Consider the following 23,040-nt stretch of genomic DNA (forward strand, 5'->3'; position numbering starts at 1 on the left):
CCAAGTTATATATCTTTCCTGCATGTGAATCTGATAACTGGACACTTCTCAATTACCTGAATGCCACAACCTCTTGGCTGCTAGCTCTGATTAGTCACGGGGATTCCTTCCTATATACTATAATTAACCACAACACTCGATATTAGTGGGACATATTTACTGAGAGAACAGCTTAGGTTTCCTTATGTACCTATAGTAATGGCCAACATTTTGGCCCTTTCAGGACCTTGGTCACAGCCTTAAAAAAAAAAAAAAAAAAAATAGTAAGCACCGTTGGGGTGTAATATATAATATAATTTCCCTTTATATGACATGTACTTTATTTGCATGACACATTCAAATAGGCCAATGCAATACTCTATATTTTTTAATATAAAATGGGGCAGTTAGGAAATAGTATCCATGGTATAAAGCCACGATAAAATCAAAATCGTAAACTTTATATGATTATTAACCCCTTCGCGCCATGCGCCGTACTAGTACTGCGCTGCCGGCACTGCATTTGTGCCAGCAGCAGTACTAGTACGGCGCACCGATCACCGCGGTCTCGCGCTGAGCGCCACGGTGATCGGGTGCGGGTGTCAGCTGTATATGACAGCTGACACCCCGCAGCAATGCCCACGATCGGCGCTATCGCCGATCGCGGGCATTTAACCCCTCTGATGCCGCTGTCAGTAGTGACAGCGGCATAGAGGGGGATCGCGCAGGGACGGGGGCTCCCTGCGCTCTCCCACCGGAGCAACGCAATGAGATCGCGTTGCTCCGGTGACCCGGAAGGAGTCCCCGGATCCAAGATGGCCGCCGGACTCCTTCCGGGTCATGAAATGACCTGGCTAGCCGGCGCCTGCTGAGAGCAGGCGCCAGAAAGCCAGCTAAACTGCCTGTCAGATCAACGATCTGATCTAATACAGAGATGTCCCACCCTGGGACAATGGTAGAAGGTTAAAAAAAAAAAAAAAAAATCCCCAAATAAAAAAAAAAAAACATTTCCCAATAAATCCATTTATGTAAATTAAAAAAAAACAATAAATGTACACCTATTTGGTATCACCGCGTCCGTAACGACCCGCTCTATAAAACTATCCCACTAGTTAACCCCTTCAGTGAACACCGCAAAACAAATAAAAAAAAGGCAAAAAACATTGCTTTATCATCATACAGGCGAACAAAAAGTGGAATAACACGCGATGAAAACGATGGATATAAATAACCATGGTACCGCTGAAAACGTCATCTTGTCCCGCAAAAAAAAAGCTGTGATACAGCATCATCAGCAGAAAAATAAAAAAGTTATAGCTCTCAGAATAATGCGATGCAAAAACAATTTTTTTTTTATATAAAATAGTTTTTGTGTAAAAGCGCCAAAACATAAAAAAATTACATAAATGAGGTATCGCTGTAATCGTACTGACCTGAAGAATAAAACTGCTTTATCCATTTTACCACACGTGGAACGGTATAAACGCCCCCCCTAAAAGAAATTCAGGAATTGCTGGTTTTTGTTCATTCCGCCTCCCAAAAATCGGAATAAAAAGCGATCAAAAAATGTCATCTGCCCGAAAATGTTACCAATAAAAACGTCAACTCGTCCCGCAAAAAACAAGATCTCACATGACTCTGTGGGCCAAAATATGGATAAATTATAGCTCCCAAAATGTGGTGATGCAAAAACTATTTTTTGCACTAAAAAGCGTCTTTTAGTGTGTGACAGCTGCCAACCCTAAAAATCCGCCAAAAAAAACGCTATAAAAGTAAATCAAACCCCCCTTCATCACCCCCTTAGTTAGGGAAAAATAATAAAATGTAAAAAAAAAATGTATTTATTTCAATTTTCCGATTTGGGCTAGGGCTAGGGCTAGGGTTAGGGTTAGGGCTAGGGTTAGGGCTAGGGTTTCAGTTATAATTGGGGGGTTTCCACTGTTTAGGCACATCAGGGGCTCTCCAAACGCGACATGGCGTCCGATCTCAATTCCAGCCAATTCTGCTTTGAAAAAGTAAAACAGTGCTCCTTCACTTCCGAGCTCTCCCGTGCGCCCAAACAGTGGTTCCCCCCAACATATGGAGTATCAGCGTACTCAGGACAAATTGGACAACAACTTTTGGGGTCCAATTTGTCCTGTTACCCTTGGGAAAATAAAAACATAGGGGATAAAATATCATTTTCGTGGAAAAAAAAATATTTTTTATTTTCACGGCTCTGCGTTATAAACTGTAGTGAAACACTTGTTGGTTCAAAGCTCTCAACACATCTAGATGAGTTCCCTGGGGGGTCTAGTTTCCAATATGGGGTCACTTGTGGGGGGTTTCTACTGTTTAGGTACATCAGGGGCTCTGCAAATGCAACATGACGCCTGCAGACCAATCCATCTAAGTCTGCATTTCAAATGGCGCTCCTTCCCTTCCGAGCTCTGCCGTGCACCCAAACAGTGGTTCCCCCCAACATATGGGGTATCAGCGTTCTCAGGACAAGTTGGACAACAACTTTTGGGGTCTAATTTGTCCTGTTACCCTTGGGAAAATAAAAACGTGGGGGCTAAAATATCATTTTCGTGGAAAAAAAATATTTTTTTTATTGTCACGGCTCTGCGTTATAAACTGTAGTGAAACACTTGTTGGTTCAAAGCTCTCACAACACATCTAGATAAGTTCCCTGGGGGGTCTAGTTTCCAATATGGGGTCACTTGTGGGGGTTTCCACTGTTTAGGCACATCAGGGGCTCTCCAATCGTGACATGGGCTCCGATCTCAATTCCAGCAAATCTTGGATTGAAAAGTCAAGTGGCGCTCCTTCCCTTCCGAGCTCTGCCATGTGCCCAAACAGTGGTTTACCCCCACATATGGGGTATCGGCGTACTCAGGACAAATTGTACAACGACTTTTGTGGTCCAATTTCTCCTGTTACCCTTGGTAAAATGAAACAAATTGGACCTGAAGTAAAAATTGTGTGAAAAAAAAGTTAAATGTTCAATTTTTTTAAACATTCAAAAAATTCCTGTGAAGCACCTGAAGGGTTAATAAACTTTTTGAATGTGGTTTTGAGTACCTTGAGGGGTGCAGTTTTTAGAATGGTGTCACTTTTGGGCATTTTCTGTCATATAGACCCCTCAAAGTCACTTCAAGTGTGAGGTGGTCCGTAAAAAAATGGTTTTGCAAATTTTGTTGCAAAAATGAGAAATCGCTGGTCAACTTTTAACCCTTATAACTCCCTAACAAAAATTATGTTTCCAAAATTGTGCTGATGTAAAGCAGACATGTGGGAAATGTTGTTTATTAACTATATTATGTGATATAACTCTCTAATTTAAGGGCATAAAAACTAAGAGTTTGAAAATTGCTAAATTTTCATAATTTCCGACAAATTTTTGTTTTTTTCACAAATAAATGCAAGTCATATCGAAGAAGTTTTACCACTATCATGAAGTACAATATGTCACGAGAAAACAGTGTCAGAATCACCAGGATCCGTTGAAGCGTTTCAGAGTTATGACCTCATAAAGTGACAGTGGTCAGAATTGTAAAAATTGGCCCTGTCACTTAGGTGAAAACAGGCTTTGGGGTGAAGGGGTTAATACAACATCAAGACTTCTGCAGCAAGGTCATCATGTGGCCAAAAGTAACCGGCATAGTCTGGGCCTGATGTGGTCAGTCATGTGGACACAAATCACCACAAGTGTCTTCTTCTCATAGGTCACCAAGAACACAGATGAGCCATACTGAGAAACACGCAGACACTAACAGATTTACCATCATTTCCATTATGTCATGTTTAATGGTCCGTGTACTAACACACAACTTGATATCATTTGATCTACGACTTGCAACTTTGTTTTAACGTTACGTTGCGTTACTTCTGAAAAAACGCCATACAGGGAGGGCAGCCTATAACGTGTCTCGCTTGTGTCTAACATCAAAACCCGCAGGAATAAATCAGTGCAATAGTCCAAAATTAGATACATATTACAAAGTTTATTAAATATACCAAAATACAAAAAAAGGTCTCTAGCAGCTAGAGACGCTAAAATTGGTAAACAAGTGCCCACTACATGACAAGGAAGACAGGGCGACAACTGCTCTAACATGCTGCCCACTGTTGTCAGGTGTAATCCACCCAGGGAAGACATGGAAAGGATCACAGTGGGTCTTTGCCTATCCGAGCCTACTTTTCAGTCTGTGGAACTACATACAGGCTTTCAGTTCTGGCATGCCATTGGACAATGGTTAGACAAATGCAATGTGGGAAGTGAGGAAAAGGAAATTACAGCACCTACAGTGCTGACAGGATGTTGATGAAGAGGACCGCCCACTTAAATATGGATGAAGAGTTATGTAGTGTAACAACCAAATCAAAGTAACACCACGATAGTGTACCTGGAATGATGATTAGAGGTGTCTGGATAGCATACTTTATGCCCAGGACTGGAGTTGGTGTCCATTTTGGTGGAGTCGGAGTCTGTATAAAATGGACCAACTCCGACTCCTAAAATATATAAATAAATTGGTACAGTGTTTCAATGTAGTATGCGCTGAATATTTTTCCTTAAGAATTTGGGAAAGTTATGAAATGTCCTATAAATGTCTGTTCTGTTCCTGATCTAAGGATCTGGGTTTTTAATTGAGATGAATCTGTCCTGCACTTTATGTACATGCTCTGTAGTAAAGCGCCTCCTCTACAGATCAGAGCGAAAAGACACCGATAAGGAATACCTGCAGCCCTGCACTCATCTTAATAACGAACGTGAACAGGAAAGCAGGATTAAGGCGAGTACTTCTCTAGCCTTAAAATAATTAAAATCAGATTACATAGAATCATAGAGTTAGAAGGGACCTCCTGGGTCATCTGGTCCAACCCTCTGCTCAATGCAGGATTCACTAAATCATCCCAGACAGATATCTGTCCAGGCTCTCTGTTTGAAAACTTCCATTGAAGGAGAACTCACATCTCTCGTGGCCACCTGTTCCACTTGATCACCCGAACTGTCAAAAGTTTTTTCTAATATCTAATCTGTGTCTCCTCCCATTCAGTTTCATCCCATGGCTGATGAGAATAAAGCCGATACCTCTACAGTGGGACAGCAGTTGAGATATTTGTAGACAACTATCAAGTCTCCTCTCAGTCTTCTCTTTTGCAGGCTAAACATGCCCAACTCCTCCAACCGTCCTGGTCGCTCTTCTCTAAACTTGCTCCAGTTTGTTCATGTCTTTTTAAAAATGTGGTGCACAGAACTGGACACAGTATTCCAGATGAGGTCTGACCAAGTAGGAGTAGAGGGTGATAATTACTTCAGGTGATCTAGACTGTATGCTTCTGTTAATACATCCCAGAATTGCATTTGCCTTTTTTGCTGCTGCATCACACTGTTGACTCATGTGCAGTCTGTGATCTATTAGTATAGCCAAGTCTTTTTCGCATGTGCTGTTGCTTAGCCCTATTCCTCCCATTCAGTATATGCGTTATTCATTTTTTTTGCCCAGATGTAGGACTCTGCATTTCTTCCTGTTAACCATTCTGTTAGTTGCTGCCCACTGCTCCAGTTTACTTATATCTTTTTGAATCCTCTCGCTCTCTCCTCTCTAGTATTAGTTATCCCTCCTAGCTTTGTGTCATCAAAAAATATAAATCAGTTTTCCCTCAATTCCATCATCTAAATAATTGATAAAAATGTTGAAAAACACAGGGTCACGGGGCTAGAGCCCTGTGGTACCCCCACTGAGACATTCTTCCAACTGGATGTGCAGCCATTTATGACCACTTTGGGTCCGATCACTGAACCAGTTATGAATCCACCTAACCGCAGCCTTGTCCATTCCATACTTGGTCATTTATTGAGTCGTCGGAGGTTTAGCTTACCAACTCCATGGACTGATTATGCCACCAGGCAACATAATCCTGGGAGGAGGGCCGATGTGACGTTCCCTCTTTAATGCCTCTTCATGGTGTTGCCAACGCGGTCTTGTTAGATTATAAGAATAGAACATACTGATCCATGCTGTACTGCAAGTGAAATTAGATGTCACTTACCAAGACTGAGATATCAGTGTCTACACCAGTGTTCCCCAACTCCTGTCCTCAAGAGCCACCAACAGGTCATGCTTTCAGGATTTCCTTAGTATTGCACAGGTGATGGAATTCTTGCCTTTCCATGTAATGTAATCATCACCTGGTCAATACTAAGCAAATCCTGAAAACATGACCTGTTGGTGGCTCTTGAGGACTGGACTTGGGGAACACTGGTCTACACAAACCTTTAGAAGGTACAACATTGGGCCACGAGCCAGACATCCAGCTAGAGCTGTTCTTTTCACCTCACGCCACCGCTCTCAGTGGCTACCCTGCTACAGGGCAAGACATCAGTAAAGGCTGAAATGGACGTCAGTCCTTTTCAGCAGTACCACCTTTCTCTTGGAAACAAAGATAGCCAGAGATTGATTGTAGACCACGTGGGCAGCGCCATAGAGAGGGAATGTTGCTTTTGCTACTGTGAGTAGACTGGGTGGCCTTAACCTGTTGCCATGGCTACATAGTCTCCAGACTTGTCTCCCATCAAGCACATCTGGGACATTATTGGTTGGCAGTAGTAAAGAAAGCTGCCAGCAGTGGATCTTGATGATTTTCATACACAGATGCATTCAGCGTTGGAAAACATTCCTAAGACAACCATTAATAACACCAAAGATTGCAGCCAAGGCTGTAAGTGCAGGGATGTCTGCACGTGGCACTCAAACTACAAACTGAATAAATCAAGATGTTTCCAATTTTTTAATAATTTGCAAATAATTCACATTTCTATCTATCCTGTGACTTCCATAATTCTTGATGTGGCAGGAGCCAATATATGGCAGCCTATAAAGCAATGCTGCCAAATAGCATGCCCGACACCAATCACTTTTTCAGAGCATTACCACATTTTATAAGAACATATAGATAGTGGTTTAGGTCAAATCATTGTAGCAACATTGCTAAGAAATGAGCAAACACATTTCATCGGGGCTGAGCTGCCGTACCAGGCACAGAAATACACAGTATAAAAGCAAACATTAAAAAGTGCATTCCAGGAATCCCTTTTGAAAAAAAAAAAAATCTGCCAATCTGTCGTGGTGCAGCAGAACCACCAGAACATCTGAAAACACCCTAAAAAATTTTTAATAAACAATTATTTTGTGTATTTTTCATTTACCGTATATGGATGTCAGGTATTTGTAGGTGATATTGCGTGGCTAGTGGCATGACAATACTAGGGGTTTGTTTTTTTGGTTTATAGGTTGATGCAATTCTCATTATTCATAATGACAGATTAATAATCAGTACTGACCCAAATAACGAGCGTATGACATTACTAACATGCCATCATGAAGACCGCACATTACCAAGGGCAGCCACTAATTACTTTGCCCATCATCTACAAATCATACTATACCGACAGTCCTAAAATAATACCGTGGGCAGAAGTCCTCATGCCAGAGATTGCAGGAAGGCCCAAGAGAAGACCAGTCCATCTACTCACTCATCATGCAGGGAAGGTGGATGAACCTCCCATGTGATGACAGCAGAGTTTTACTAATTTCATGGTAGAGTCCTTTAAATCAGAATTGCAACATGAACATACACGGACATGTAAAAGTTTGGTTAAAATTACTGGTATTGTGAACAGTGAAGCAAGTTGAAGATGAAATGATCTCCTTCCTTTGTATTTTAAGCAAAGAGTCATTATTTATATTTTAAAAATTACAAAAATGAAAATGGGCACAGGCAAAAGTTTGGGTACCCTTTGAGATGTGTGGGCTCAGAAATTAATTAGCCTATTAGGGTTATGGCATGTTCACGATCATCGTAAGGAAAGGCCAGGTGATGCAAATTTCCCAGCTTCATAAAAACCCAGCCTTCTCTAACCTTGTGCCAAAAAAACAGCAGCCATGGGTTCTTCTGAGCAGTCGCCTAGAACTCTAAAAATGAAAATGGTGGAGGCTCACAAAGCAGGAGGCGGCTATACGAAGAAAGCAAAACGTTTTCAAGTTGCCCTTTCCTCAGTTCGAAATGTAATTAATGGCAGTTACCAGGAACAATGGAGGTCAAGATAAAGTCTGGAAGACCAAGCAAAATTTCAGTGAGAGCTGCTCAGATTGCTAGAGAGGCAAATCAGAACCCCTGCTTGACTGCAAAAGACAGTCAAAGATTTAGCAGACTCTGAAGTTGTGGTACATTGTTCTACTATTCAGGGACACCTGCACAAATATGGCTTCATGGAAGTATTATCAGAAGAAAACCTCTCCTGTATCCTAACCATAAAATTCAGAATCAGAAGTATGGTATGCAAAAGAACATCTAAACAAACCTTATGCATTTTGAAGACAAATCCTGTGGACCGACGAGGTTAAAATAGAGTTATTTTGCCACAATGATCAAAAGGTATGTGTGGAGAAAAAAAAAGGGCACATAATTTCAGGAATAGAACATTAATCACACAGGAAAGTATAATGACAACCACTTCCTACACCACAGGATGCCTTTACCATTCGCAACTACAGACCGTGGGGGACGATCACTTTTCTACACGAGATGGTGAAAAGGACCATCGGCGCTTTCCTGAAGCGGCTCGCCCAGAAAAACTCGGAAGGATGCCATGTTCACTTACCAGAACAGTTACTATGTATCATCTATTATTATTATCTATACTTTCATTTATGAGCAAGGTGAAAACCTCAGGTAGGCTGGGTTCAGATGGCCATATAGAAAGTGGGCGAGTCATACCCAGAAAATGCAGACATGATTGGATCCGGGTGCAGGCGCTGCCTTCTTTAGCGTACTTTAACATATATGACATCATGGATCAAGATAGCACATTCTTAGAGTATTCACACAGACTGGAAATAGTTGTGTACAAGCCCTGACGGTGTATGGCATGCTGCGACTGCTCCCTGCAATCCACACACTGCTGCGACTGCTCCCTGCAATCCACACACTGCTGCCGCTGCTCCCTGCAATCCACACACCGCTGCCCCCTGCAATCCACACACCGCTGCCCCCTGCAATCCACACACCGCTGCCCCCTGCAATCCACACACCGCTGCCCCCTGCAATCCACACACCGCTGCCGCCTGCAATCCACACACCGCTGCCCCCTGCAATCCACACACCGCTGCCCCCTGCAATCCACACACCGCTGCCCCCTGCAATCCACACACCGCTGCCCCCTGCAATCCACACACTGCTGCCACTGCTCCTGCACTCCAAAAGTACATCCACATGGGATGGAAAATGTTGCACGTTTCCATCATGTATTTATGAAAAAAAAAAAAAAAAACTACAGCAGATTATACTACCAGGCATTAGATGAGATTTAAACTAATCTTTTAAAATGTGTATCACGTCAATTTCTCTTGCAGATTATCATTCGGAATGTCACCCCGTAGAGAGATCACGACTGGTGAATTGCTCCCTGAACCTGCATGTTACCTGTGTAAATAGAAAATTCAGGGCAGCACGGTGGCGCCAGGGCAGCACGGTGGCTTAGTGGTTAGCACAGCAGCCTTGCAGCGCTGGGGTCCTGGGTTCTAATCCCACCCAGGACAACATTTGCAAAGAATTTGTATGTTCTCTCCTTGTTTGCGTGGGTTTCCTCCCACATTCCAAAGACATACTGATAGGGAATTTAGATTGTGAGCCCCATCGGGGACAGTGATGATAATGTGTTCAAACTGTAAAGCGCTGCGGAATATGTTAGCGCTATATAAGAATAAAGATTATTAAAATTCCACATATGGAACAGTTCTCAACTGCGCCGCTGATGTGTAGTGGTGGCTCCGAGGTACTGCAGCAAAGCCTCTACTTGGCAGTAGCCGCGACATATTGACTGAAACTACGTAATGCAGCTCTGTTCCATGTGTTTAAATCCAACAACTGCTTTTAACAGCTGATCGGTTGGGGGGTGTCTGATGAAGGACCTCCATCGTTCTGATCTCAATGACTTATCAAATTGGCCATCAATATTCCTGTAGCAGCAGAACACTTGCACAGTAAGGCCCCTTTCACATATCAGTTTAAAAAAAAAAAGTACATGAGACTAATCACTTATTTGTCGGACGAGGTTTTGATCTGTAATGAATATTATTCATTACAGAATATTCATTAATGAATATTATTCAATAAAAAAGATTTACACAAAAAAGTACACGAGACGATCCGTTTTTATTATCAGTATGCTTTTCTGTTGGCCATCTGTGTGACTCAGGAATTAGTGTCTTACATGTGTAGCTTACTGTACATCTATTATCCTAATACATCAAAAACAAAATAAAAAAATAAAAAAAATCTAGTGTCCGCCCCTCCCATTTTTTGGCAACCAGCAAAGGTAAAGCAGACAGCTGTGAGCGGATATTATCAGGCTGGGAATGTCCATGGTTACTGGTCTCTTCCCAGCCTAAAAATACCAACCCTGCACCCTCCCCGGAAGCGGAGCATCACAATAAATGCTCCAATTCTGTCACTTTGCCTCGGCTCTTCCCGACTCACCTGCTGCGTTGCCCATCAAGGTAATGGTGCTTGGACTTTATGTCAGCTGTAAAGTATCCAAAAACACACCTGGCATCATGTTAGTAATGGAGAGGTGTCTGGGGGGAGTGTTTGTTTGAATAAGGCCATGTTCACACCATCCTTTTTTTCATGCAGAATCGCCGCGATTTTCCCGCTGCGGGTCCGCAGCTGTTTTCCATGCAGGGTACATTACAGTGTACCCTATGGAAAACAGGAACTGTTGTGCCCACATTGCGGAAAATCGCGAAAAAAGCCACGCTGAATAGCCACGGTAAAAAAGAAGTACCATGTCACTTCTTTTTGCGGAACTGCAGCGGTTCTGCACCCATAGACCTCCATTGTGAGGTCAAACCCACAGTAAAACCCGCAGATGAAAAAAATATCTGCGGGTTTTCTGCGGTTTGTGGTGCAGAACCGCTGCAGTGTGGCTGCCCCCCCGTGCCCCAATCCCACCCCCCCATGCTCCCACATCCCCCCCCTCCCCCCCCCCACGTGCCCTCATCTCCCCCCCCCCCCCCCGTGCCCTCATCTCCCCCCCTTATACTTACCCGGCCTCCCGGTGTCCGTCCGGCAGATTCGTTACAAAGTGCATTTTGATCAATGAGATATAACCTATCTCAGTGAACAAAATAAAAAAAATAGTAAATGCCCCCCCCCCCCTTTGTCACCCCCATAGGTAGGGACAATAAAAAAATTAAGAATTTTTTTTTCCCACTAAGGTTAGAATAGGGTTAGCGTTAGGGGTAGGGTTAGGGGTAGGGTTAGGGTATTTGCAGCCATTTTAACCCTAAAAAACTTCCTAGAAAACACACAGACTCTGCATAGAAAACTGCATAAAAAAAACGCATAAAAAAACGCACCAAAAAAAAGACCTGCGTTTTCTGCCAAGAGCTGCGGTTTTTAGTCCTGAAAAAAAAGGAGGGAAATCAGGAACGTGTGAACATAGCCTAAAGCATTTGTGTGTGTGTTTTTCGTTTTTTTTCCTGGGTTAGTAATGGGGGCATCTGATATACACCTCTTCATTACCAGAACTTAAGGTACCGTCACACACATGCCGAAAGTAGTTTTAACCCTGTGGACGCCGGGGGACGTGAGACATCACAATGTGAGTATGTACGGTTTTTCTTTTTTCTTTTCATTTTTTTTTTTACAATGGTAACCAGGGTAAATATCGGGTTACTAAGCGCGGCCCTGCACTTAGTAACCCGATGTTTACCCTGGTTACCCGGGGACTTCAGGATCGTTGAAGACAGTTTCAACGATGCCGAAGTCGTTCCCCGGATCGTTGGTCGCTGGAGAGAGCTGTCTGTGTGACAGCTCCCCAGCGACCACACAACGACTTACCAATGATCACAGCCAGGTCGTAACGCTGGTCGTGATCGTTGGTAAATCGTTTAGTGTAACGGTACCTTAAGCCCAAGCACCACTACCTTAACCCCTTCATGACCCCAGCTTTTTTCGGTTTTGCTTTTTCGTTTTTCGCTCCCCTTCTTCCCGAAGCCATAACTTTTTATTTTTCTGTCAATTTGGCCATGTGAGGGCTTATTTTTTGCGGGACGAGTTGTACTTTTGAATGACATGTTTGGTTTTACCATGTCGTGTACTAGAAAACGGGAAAAAAAATCCAAAAATTGCAAAAGAAGAAAAAAAAAAAAGTGCAATGACACACTTGTTTTTTGTTTGGTTCACTAAATGCTAAATCTGACCTGCCATTATGATTCTCCAGGTCATTACGAGTTCATAGACACCTAATATGTCTAAGTTATTTTTTATCTACCGTAAGTGGTAAAAAAAAAAAAATTTGAGCAATTTTCCGATACCCGTAGCGTCTCCATTTTCTGGGATCTTGAGTCGGGTGAGGGCTTATTTTTTGCGTGCTGAGCTGATGTTTTTAATTATACCATTTTGGTGCAGATACGTTCTTTTAATCGCACATTATTGCATTTTAATGCAATGTCGCGGCAACCAAAAAAATGTAAATCTGGCATTTCAAATTTTTTTCTCGCTACGTCGTTTAGCGATCAGGTTAATCCTTTTTTTTATTGATAGATCGGGCGATTCTGAACACAGCAATACTAAATATGTGTATGTTTGATTTTTATTTTTTTTTTTTTATTTTGAACGGGGCGCAAGGAGGGTGATTTAAACATTTAGGCTATGTGCACACGTTCAGGATTTCTCGCAGAAAATTCCTGAGAAAAACCTGAAATTTTCTGCAAGAAATACGCAAGAAATCTGCATGCGTTTTTGATGCGGTTTTTCCGGACATTTCCCAATGCATTTTGTAGTGGGAAATTCGCAAAAAAAAAAACCCCGCAAAATTAATGAACATGCTGCGTTTTTTTCGCAGAAAAAAACGCATCATGTGCACAAAACATGCGGAATTCATTCAAAATGATGCGATGCTTATTGTATGCGGTTTTTTTGCGGTTTTATAGCGTTTTTATCAGGAAAAAACGCGAAAAAACAGCAATGTGTGCACACAGCCTTACATTTTTATTTTTTTCATATTTTTTTTTAAACATTTTTTTTTACTTTTTGGCATGCTTCAATAGCCTCCATCGGAGGCTAGAAGCTGGCACAACTCGATCGGCTCTGCTACATAGGAGCGATTGTCAGATTTACTGCATTGCTATGAGCGCCGACCACAAAGTTGGGCTCATAGCAATCCGGCATCAACAACCATAGAGGTCTCAAGGAGACTTCTGGTTGTTATGCTAACGCATCGCTGACCCCCGATCATGTGATGTGGGTCAGCGATGCGCTCATTTCCGGCCATATGCGCTAGTTAAAAAAAAAAAACTACAGCAGATAATACTACCAGGCATTAGATGAGATTTAAACTAATCTTTTAAAATGTGTATCACGTCAATTTCTCTTGCAGATTATCATTCGGAATGTCACCCCGTAGAGAGATCACGACTGGTGAATTGCTCCCTGAACCTGCATGTTACCTGTGTAAATAGAAAATTCAGGGCAGCACGGTGGCGCCAGGGCAGCACGGTGGCGCAGTGGTTAGCACAGTAGCATTGCAGCGCTGGGATCCTGGGTTCTAATCCCACCCAGGACAACATTTGCAAAGAATTTGTATGTTCTCTCCTTGTTTGCGTGGGTTTCCTCTGGGTACTCCGGTTTCCTCCCACATTCCAAAGACATACTGATAGGGAATTTAGATTGTGAGCCCCATCGGGGACAGTGATGATAATGTGTGCAAACTGTAAAGCGCTGCGGAATATGTTAGCGCTATATAAGAATAAAGATTATTAAAATTCCACATATGGAACAGTTCTCAACTGCGCCGCTGATGTGTAGTGGTGGCTCCGAGGTACTGCAGCAAAGCCTCTACTCGGCAGTAGCCGCGACATATTGACTGAAACTACGTAGTGCAGCTCTGTTCCATGTGTTTAAATCCAACAACTGCTTTTAACAGCTGATCGGTTAGGGGGTGTCTGATGACCGACCTCCATCGTTCTGATCTCAATTTTTTTTTTTTTAAACATTTTTTTTTTACTTTTTGGCATGCTTCAATGGCCTCCATGGGAGGCTAGAAGCTGGCACAACTCGATCGGCTCTGCTACATAGGAGCGATCGTCTGATTTACTGCATTGCTATGAGCGCCGACCACAGGGTGGCGCTCATAGCAATCCGGCATCAACAACCAGAGGTCTCAAGGAGACTTCTGGTTGTTATGCTAACGCATCGCTGACCCCCGATCATGTGATGTGGGTCAGCGATGCGCTCATTTCCGGCCAGAAGCGCTAGTTAAATGCCGCTGTCAGCGTTTGACAGCGGCATTTAACTAGTTGTTAGTGGTGGGTGGATCGTAATTCCACTCGCCGCTATTGCGGGCACATGTCAGCTGTACAAAACAGTCTTGAAAAATAAGGGTCAATGCTGAAAATATTGAGGCTTTATATACACTTGTATTTGTCAATAATTGCACTTATGTAGCCAAAGAAGCACAGCGCTATGAGATAACACCCATATGAAGGTCCCACTGTTCTGATGAAGGCCATGTAAAACGGCCGAAACGTCAAATTCTTTTCTAAACAGTGGATGAACCTGTATTTAATGAAATATTCCTACGTTCCTTGCATCTAGTTTTGGAGAGCCAAATTTATTCTTTTTCTGTAAAAAATACCAGGATGTGTAAAAAACAAGGCAGCTTCATTTAAAAGCATGACACAAACAAAAATCACAGTGTAAAAAAAAAAAAAAAAAAACAACAACAACAAAACAAAACCAAAGAAACTTAATTTAAATAATAGGTGCAGAAATTCTGCAACATCAAAAATGCACCAAAGGCTCATCATGGGAATGTAGCCTTATGGTAAAGTCCTTTAAATCAGAATTGCAACATGAACATATAGAAGGGTCAAAAAATAGTTATAAAAGGTCGTGATCGCACTTCCATCATAAGCATTAATCACACAGCAAAGTGTAACGACAACCACGAGATGCATTTACCATTCTCATTTATAGGCTGCGGAGGACGATCACTCTACAGATGAGATGGGGATCAGCAGAACAAGCTGAAAACCGCATAGCAGAGCAAAATAAAAATACCGCTATACCATAAACTAAGCATAGAAGCATATACACACACACACATACATACACAGTACAGTATACACACACAGGAGGGGCTCACACTGGTGACACACACAGTATATACAGGAGGAGTGTTACTGATGGACACAATATACATAGTATAACATTTAGACAGTGTTCAACATTAAATAAGTACACCCCAACAGATTTGTCAGAAAAACTTTCAGAATGAACATTTTCTATGGGATGCCACACTACAAAAATACTCCAACAAATGTGAACCACTGATTGCAAACAGAATGTTATTCTGCACAACCCCCGAAAGTAATTGTCCTAACAAATTCTTTCAAGATCATGCTACGAAAATGAGTACACCCTCAATGAAAAGTCTTTGAAGCAAACTTTGTGAGAACCACAATTTGGCAGTGTTTTTATAACTATTAGTCAGATGTTTCTATGGTTACAAAAGTACAATTATCAGCATAAGTTTTCAAACTTTTCTGGAAAAATGTCATGTTTATGCAAAAACTTAATATTTTCAGAGTTGACCCTTATTTTTTAAGACTTCTGCCCTTCGCCCTGGTAGTGGGATATCAGCTTCTGGGCAAAATCCTGACTGACGACCGCCCATTCTGGTCAAATCTGTGCTTGGGGGTTTACCACAATTTCAATTGTTTCTCCTTGTCACCTGATGTGTGAGGATTGATAAGTTCTCAATGTGATTGAGACCTGAGGAATTTCTTTGCCAAGGAACCAACAATTCACTGTTTTGTTCACTGAGCCACTTTTGCCTTGTGACTTGGTCTCCATCATGCAGAAAAAAAAAAAAAAAACATTGCTCATCTACAAATTGCTCCTGGATCGTGGGAGACGCTGCTCTTGGAGGATGTTTAGATCATATTCTTTAGTCATGGCGGTGATCCTAGGCGAAACTTTGAATGAGCCCCAGGGCTGTGAAGTCTGTAAGCCAAACCCCGACTCCTCAATTACTGCCGACCCCACAGCACTGGTCACTACTGATCGTGTACATAAAGTGCAGCACAGATTCATCTCCACTATTACCCCACAGCACTGGTCACTACTGAGCATGTACATAAAGTGCAGCACAGATTCATCTCCACTATGACTCCACAGCACTGGTCACTACTGATCGTGTACATAAAGTGCAGCACAGATTCATCTCCACTACGACTCCACAGCACTGGTCACTACTGATCATGTACATAAAGTGCAGCAGATTCATCTCCACTACGACTCCACAGCACTGGTCACTACTGAGCATGTACATAAAGTGCAGCACAGATTCATCTCCACTATGACTCCACAGCACTGGTCACTACTGATCGTGTACATAAAGTGCAGCAGATTCATCTCCACTACGACTCCACAGCACTGGTCACAACTGAGCATGTGCATAAAGTGCAGCACAGATTCATCTCCACTACGACTCCACACAGGGCCGGCGTCAGCACCCGGCACAGCGGGCAAATGCCGGGGCCTTGGGAAGAAAGGGGGGCCCACTAGCAGCTGGGAGAGCAGAGCAGTAGATAACATGCTCTCTCCGCCCACAAAGTCACTGCTGGCTGCGTTCTCTTAACCCCTATGTGCCAGATCTGACAGAAGCATCTTCTCACTCAGTCAGTGCAGCCAGGCAGGCACACATAGGGGTTAACAGAAGGCAGCCAGTGTGACTCTTTGTGGGCGGAGAGAGCAGTTCTCTGCTCTGGCCCCTGGCTGGCTGCAGACAGTGCTGCTGAGCTGAACTTATCAGGAAGATTCCGGAGGAGCTAGTCCTACCAGAGTGCAAAGGTATCCAGCAATAATTGCAGTTGGTCCTGTGGCTCAGTCTGCTGCTGTCTGTCTCTGCTGCCTAAAAATGTGGGTGATGTCTGGAGGAGCAGCTGGTGGGGTGCAACCTGCAGCCACCCAGCTCTCCCAGAACCCCAGAATACATGCATGCTGCACCAAACCTGCACCAGTGGGGTAGGAAGAAGCTTAACCCCTTCCCATCTGTATGAAGGTTATTGCTAAACCTTAAATATAACAATCTGACCCGCATAAATGGGGTTAACCAGATGCCAGGAGGAAGGGGAGCTGCTGCCATGGATAAATCTGAGCTGTGGGCTGTAGGTTGGGGCCCCGTGGCCCCAGGCTGGTGACTGGAGGGACTCTGCCCAGTGCTGGCATGTGGGTGATTTCTGCTCCGGAGTCTCAGCTTCTCTGCTCCACATCACACTGTGCAGTCACAGCAACATTGGTTGTCTCTGTCCAGATCCCAGCAGCTGCCACTGCTCCCACCAAGGACATGGCATCACTTAACCCTTCCCCTGCAGCCACCGGCAACAAATCCACATTATTCCTTGATTAAATCAGGTTCCAACCCAATAGAGGAGCAGACATTTCCTGCTGCCATTAGGGTCCGGGAGGGGGTGACATTGGCTGCCCTGCTACTCTGTAGTGGGGGGTGACAAGTGTAACATGGGGTAACGATGAAGGAGAAATGCACAGGATAATAGTGAGAGCGACGGAGGGCAGTGTATGGTATGGAGCAGTCACGGGTGGGCTGCAGGATCCCCCCATACTGTACATGATTGCTCGGGACAGGGAGGCGTTTAATGAGCTTCTAATGACGGGGCACTAATTGGGTCATTAGGGTTTGTGGAAAGGATTCAGCATCAGGTCCCTCATTAATGCCCGAGCGATGTTAGGGTACCGTCACACTATACGATTTACCTACGATCACGACCAGCGATATGACCTGGCCGTGATCGTAGGTAAATCGTAGTGTGGTCGCTGGGGAGCTGTCACACAGACAGCTCTCCAGCGACCAACGATGCCGAGGTCCCTGGGTAACCAGGGTAAACATCGGGTAACTAAGCGCAGGACCGCGCTTAGTTACCCGATGTTTACCCTGGTTACAAGCGTTAAACTAAAAAAAAACAAACAGCACATACTTACATTCTGGTGTCCGTCAGGTCCCTTGCAGTCTGGTTCCCGCACTCAGTGACTGCCGGCCATAAAGTGAAAGTGAAAGCACAGCCGCTGTGCTCTGCTTTCACTTTACGGCCGGCAGTCACAGTGCTGGAAGCAGACTGCAAGGGACCTGACGGACACCAGAATGTAAGTATGTGCTGTTTGTTTTTTTTTAGTTTAACGCTTGTAACCAGGGTAAACATCGGGTAACCAAGCGCGGTCCTGCGCTTAGTTACCCGATGTTTACCCTGGTTACAAGTGAACGCATCGCTGGATCGCATCGCTAGATCGGTGTCACACACACCGATCTAGCGATGACAGCGGGAGATCCAGCGATGAAAGAAAGTTCTAAACGATCTGCTACGACGTACGATTCTCAGCAGGATCCCTGATCGCTGCTGCGTGTCAGACACAGCGATATCGTAACGATATCGCTGGAACGTCACGAATCGTACCGTCGTAGCGATCGAAATGTTATAGTGTGACGGTACCCTAACTTTGTAGCACAGATCTGTTAGGGCCGCAAAACCAAACAACGTTGTTTATGTAGAAAAGTCTTTGTTTCATAGAAAAACTCAAAACAGAAAAGATTTTCTGATACAACAACGCCCTGCTCACGACACTGCACAGCACCTCTCCTGTATATATACACTGCACAGCACCTTTCCTCCTGTATGTATACATTGCACAGCACCTCTCCTGTATATATACACTGCACAGCACCTTTCCTCCTGTATATATACACTGCACAGTATCACTCCTCCTGTCCTGTATATATACACTGCAGAATTTACAATAGCTGTCACTCATGTAAGAAGTGAAATCTGGCATTGTACTATACATTTCTCTGCCATATCTGTGCATCATAAATCGGGTATGTGTTAAAGGGGGGGGCCCACTGAGACTCTTTCGCCCGGGGCCCTCAAAAACCTGGAGCCGGCCCTGACTCCACAGCACTGGTCACTACTGATCATGTACATAAAGTGCAGCAGATTCATCTCCACTACGACTCCACAGCACTGGTCACTACTGAGCATGTACATAAAGTGCAGCAGATTCATCTCCACTACGACCCCACAGCACTGGTCACTACTGAGCATGTACATAAAGTGCAGCATAGATTCATCTCCACTACGACTCTGCAGTTCTGGTCACTACTGAGCATGTACATAAAGTGCAGCACAGATTCATCTCCACTCCGACTCCACCGCACTGGTCACTACTGAGCATCTACATAAAGTGCAGCACAGATTCATCTCCACTACGACCGCACAGCACTGGTCACTACTGAGCATGTGCATAAAGTGCAGCACAGATTCATCTCCACTCCGACTCCACCGCACTGGTCACTACTGAGCATGTGCATAAAGTGCAGCACAGATTCATCTCCACTCCGACTCCACAGCACTGGTCACTACTGATCATGTACATAAAGTGCAGCACAGATTCATCTCCACTCCGACTCCACAGCACTGGTCACTACTGATCATGTACATAAAGTGCAGCACAGATTCATCTCCACTCCGACTCCACAGCACTGGTCACTACTGATCATGTACATAAAGTGCAGCACAGATTCATCTCCACTCCGACTCCACAGCACTGGTCACTACTGATCATGTGCATAAAGTGCAGCACAGATTCATCTCCGCTATGACCCCACAGCACTGGTCACTACTGATCATGTACATAAAGTGCAGCACACATTCATCTCCACTACGACTCCACGACACTGGTCACTACTGAGCATGTACATAAAGGGCAGCACAGATTCATCTCAACCAAAAGCAGGATCAGGAACAGGACAGACATTTATAGGACATTTCATAACTTTCCAAAATTCTTATGAAAAAAATTACAGCACATCCTGCTCTGAACTACTGGACCCAATGTATGAACCCCAGTTCACAGAGGTCCAATCTCCTGTACTTCCTGCAGAATGGGATCTAAACATCCTCCAAGAGCAACTTCTCCCAACCATCCAGGAGCAATATGTTGATGAACAAGGCTTTTTCCAGCATGATGAAGACCAGGCTCCCAGCGGCTTCGCCCTGTCGCTGCCAGGTCTCTACTTCTATGGGCATGTAGGCAGAGACCAGACAATTCTGGGAGAAGATGCCAGGGACCCGCCTGTACGACTAGTGAACAATGCGGCTCGGTCACTGGCAGCTATCTTATTTTTTTAAACTCTTCAGCGTTTCAGAAACAAACATACAAAGCTGAGATTGTGCAGCCAGTGGCTGAGACCTGACACCGCAACAGCATGTATCAGCTGACAGGCTCCAGTTCACATGCCTGCCCATCCTGCAATCTCCATCACTGTTCTTCTTTGGTGCTGCAATTTCGCTGTGTGTATACAGTATTATAGATACATACACCCACACTAACCAGGTATATACAGTCCTCACTGTATATACAGTGCAGCTTAACCATATATTATACATACACAGTATACATACAGCCTTACAACAAGACATGCTGCACCCTGAATGATAACTTTATAATATTGTAACTGCATTACTGCCATAGAAAACACTATAATAATAATAATAATTTTATTTATATAGCGCCAACATATTCCGCAGCGCTTTACAAATTATAAACACTACACTATGTACACAGGGAATACTGGAAAAATGCAACCGCAATATTACAGTACTATGAAAAATTACAGTAAGAGGGAAAGTACCGATACTTAGCGCACAGATTGGCCAATATATGTGAAAGCAACAGCCAACGACAACGCGTCCTTCATTGGTGGGTCCCTGTCCTGATAAGACACCTCTCCTGGCCTGTACTCACAGCCCGCACACTAGTGTCACACACCGTACACAGGACCAGATCTCGCTATACAAACTATATACACACGACAAACAGTCCTCACAGGAGGAGTAACGACACACTGTATACACACAGCAGGAGGGCAGACACTAAAAGCAGGACACACACTATATACACACACTATATACACAGCAGGAGGGCAGACACTAAAAGAAGGACACACACTATACAAAGGAGAACACACTATATACACAGCAGGACACACTATATACACAGCAGGAGGGCAAACACTAAAAGCAGGACACACACACACTATACACAGGAGGACACTATATACACAGCAGGACACACTATACACACAGCAGGAGGGCAAACACTAAAAGCAGGACACACACTATATACACACACTATATACACAGGAGGACACACACACTGTATACACAAGAGAGGGCCGGAAACAGATACACACTCTATACAGTACACACACAGGAGGGAGGACACATATACACACACTGTACACAGTACATACACAGGAGGGAGCAGTAACAGACACATACACACTGTATACAGTCCACAGGAGGTGGGTCACACACACACACTGTATACAGTATACACACACAGGAGGTGGGTCAGATACACACATTACATATACACACAGGAGGGAGCAGGGCCACACATATATACACACATTACACAGGAGGGGACAGACACATATATACACACATTACACAGGAGGGGACAGACACATATATACACACATTACACAGGAGGGGACAGACACATATATACACACATTACACAGGAGGGGACAGACACATATATACACTGTATACAGTACACACACAGGAGGGAGCAGGGCCACACATATATACACACATTACACAGGAGGGGACAGACACATATATACACATTGTATACAGTACACACACAGGAGGGAGCAGGGCCACACATATATACACACATTACACAGGAGGGGACAGACACATATATACACATTGTATACAGTACACACACAGGAGGGAGCAGGGCCACACATATATACACACATTACACAGGAGGGAGCAGGGCCACACATATATACACATTGTATACAGTATACACACAGGAGGGAGCAGGGCCACACATATATACACACTGTATACAGTACACACACAGGAGGGAGCAGGGCCACACATATATACACACTGTATACAGTACACACACAGGAGGGAGCAGGGCCACACATATATACACACTGTATACAGTACACACACAGGAGGGAGCAGGGCCACACATATATACACACATTACACAGGAGGGGACAGACACATATATACACACTGTATACAGTACACACACAGGAGGGAGCAGGGCCACACATATATACACACATTACACAGGAGGGGACAGACACATATATACACATTGTATACAGTACACACATTACACAGGAGGGAGCAGGGCCACACATATATACACACAGAAGGTGCAGACACACACATCCAGCGCCGCCACCCTGTGCAGCAGTGAGCAGCCCCTGTCCCCCAGGCCCCACGCCGCCCCGTGCCCTCACCTGTGAGTGGGCCACCACCAGGCTTTTGTTCCCCTCCCCGTGGTAACTCCATTCATTCTCGTCCATCTTCTCCGCTTCCATGCCCGGAGCTCAGCCCGGGTGAGGGGACCGGTGAGTGCAGAGTTCCGAGTACCCGGACAGTCGGGAGCCGCTCGGTGACGTCAGCGCCCCGGTGAGGTGCCCGCTGTGCCCGGCATGGAGCGCACACCCGGAGTGTCACACTCTGCGCCCTGCTAACGACACAGCCAAAACTACAGCTTCTACGTCACGTCGGGCCGCCCCTGTGCAGGAAGCCACGCCCACGGCTCTGTGATTGGCCTACGCACAGGGTTCATGACCACGGAGCGGAAGCAGCAGAGCGGCAGTGTGGCGGCTGCTGGGCTGCAGGCCGGAGCTGCTGGCGGGAGGTTGTGTCACCTCACAACGGACTGGGGTTGTATATGTGTACAGTTCTCAGGAGACGCACAGTGCCGCCTCAGCCCTGAGAATATCACGGGGAGGGGGGCGATAATGTCTCATTTTAAACATTTTAATTTAACATATGTTTTATTTTATTCTAGATAATTTTTGCAGGGCGTGGTCTATGGATAATTGTGTGAGAGCTGTTCCATCTGTCACATACAGCTTCCGGTCCGTGTATGATCCATATGTCCGGA

General features: G+C 44.4%; 1 protein-coding gene across 2 annotated transcripts in view; it reads right to left on the reverse strand.

Moving 5' to 3' along the window:
* Positions 1 to 22,669, reverse strand: part of IPPK (inositol-pentakisphosphate 2-kinase) — a 126,867-nt gene extending 104,198 nt beyond the window's left edge. The window contains exon 1 of one of the 2 annotated variants that reach the window (XM_069736918.1): positions 22,385 to 22,639. In XM_069736918.1, coding sequence (XP_069593019.1) covers positions 22,385 to 22,465 — 81 coding nt within the window. In that variant the 5' untranslated portion in view covers positions 22,466 to 22,639. Of the gene's footprint in view, positions 1 to 22,384 lie in introns of both variants that reach the window. The other variant, XM_069736919.1, reaches the window with a different exon arrangement.
* Positions 22,670 to 23,040: the final 371 nt, after the last annotated feature.

This window comes from Ranitomeya imitator, chromosome 8 (assembly GCF_032444005.1).
Source record: "Ranitomeya imitator isolate aRanImi1 chromosome 8, aRanImi1.pri, whole genome shotgun sequence".
Lineage (NCBI taxonomy): Eukaryota > Metazoa > Chordata > Amphibia > Anura > Dendrobatidae > Ranitomeya > Ranitomeya imitator.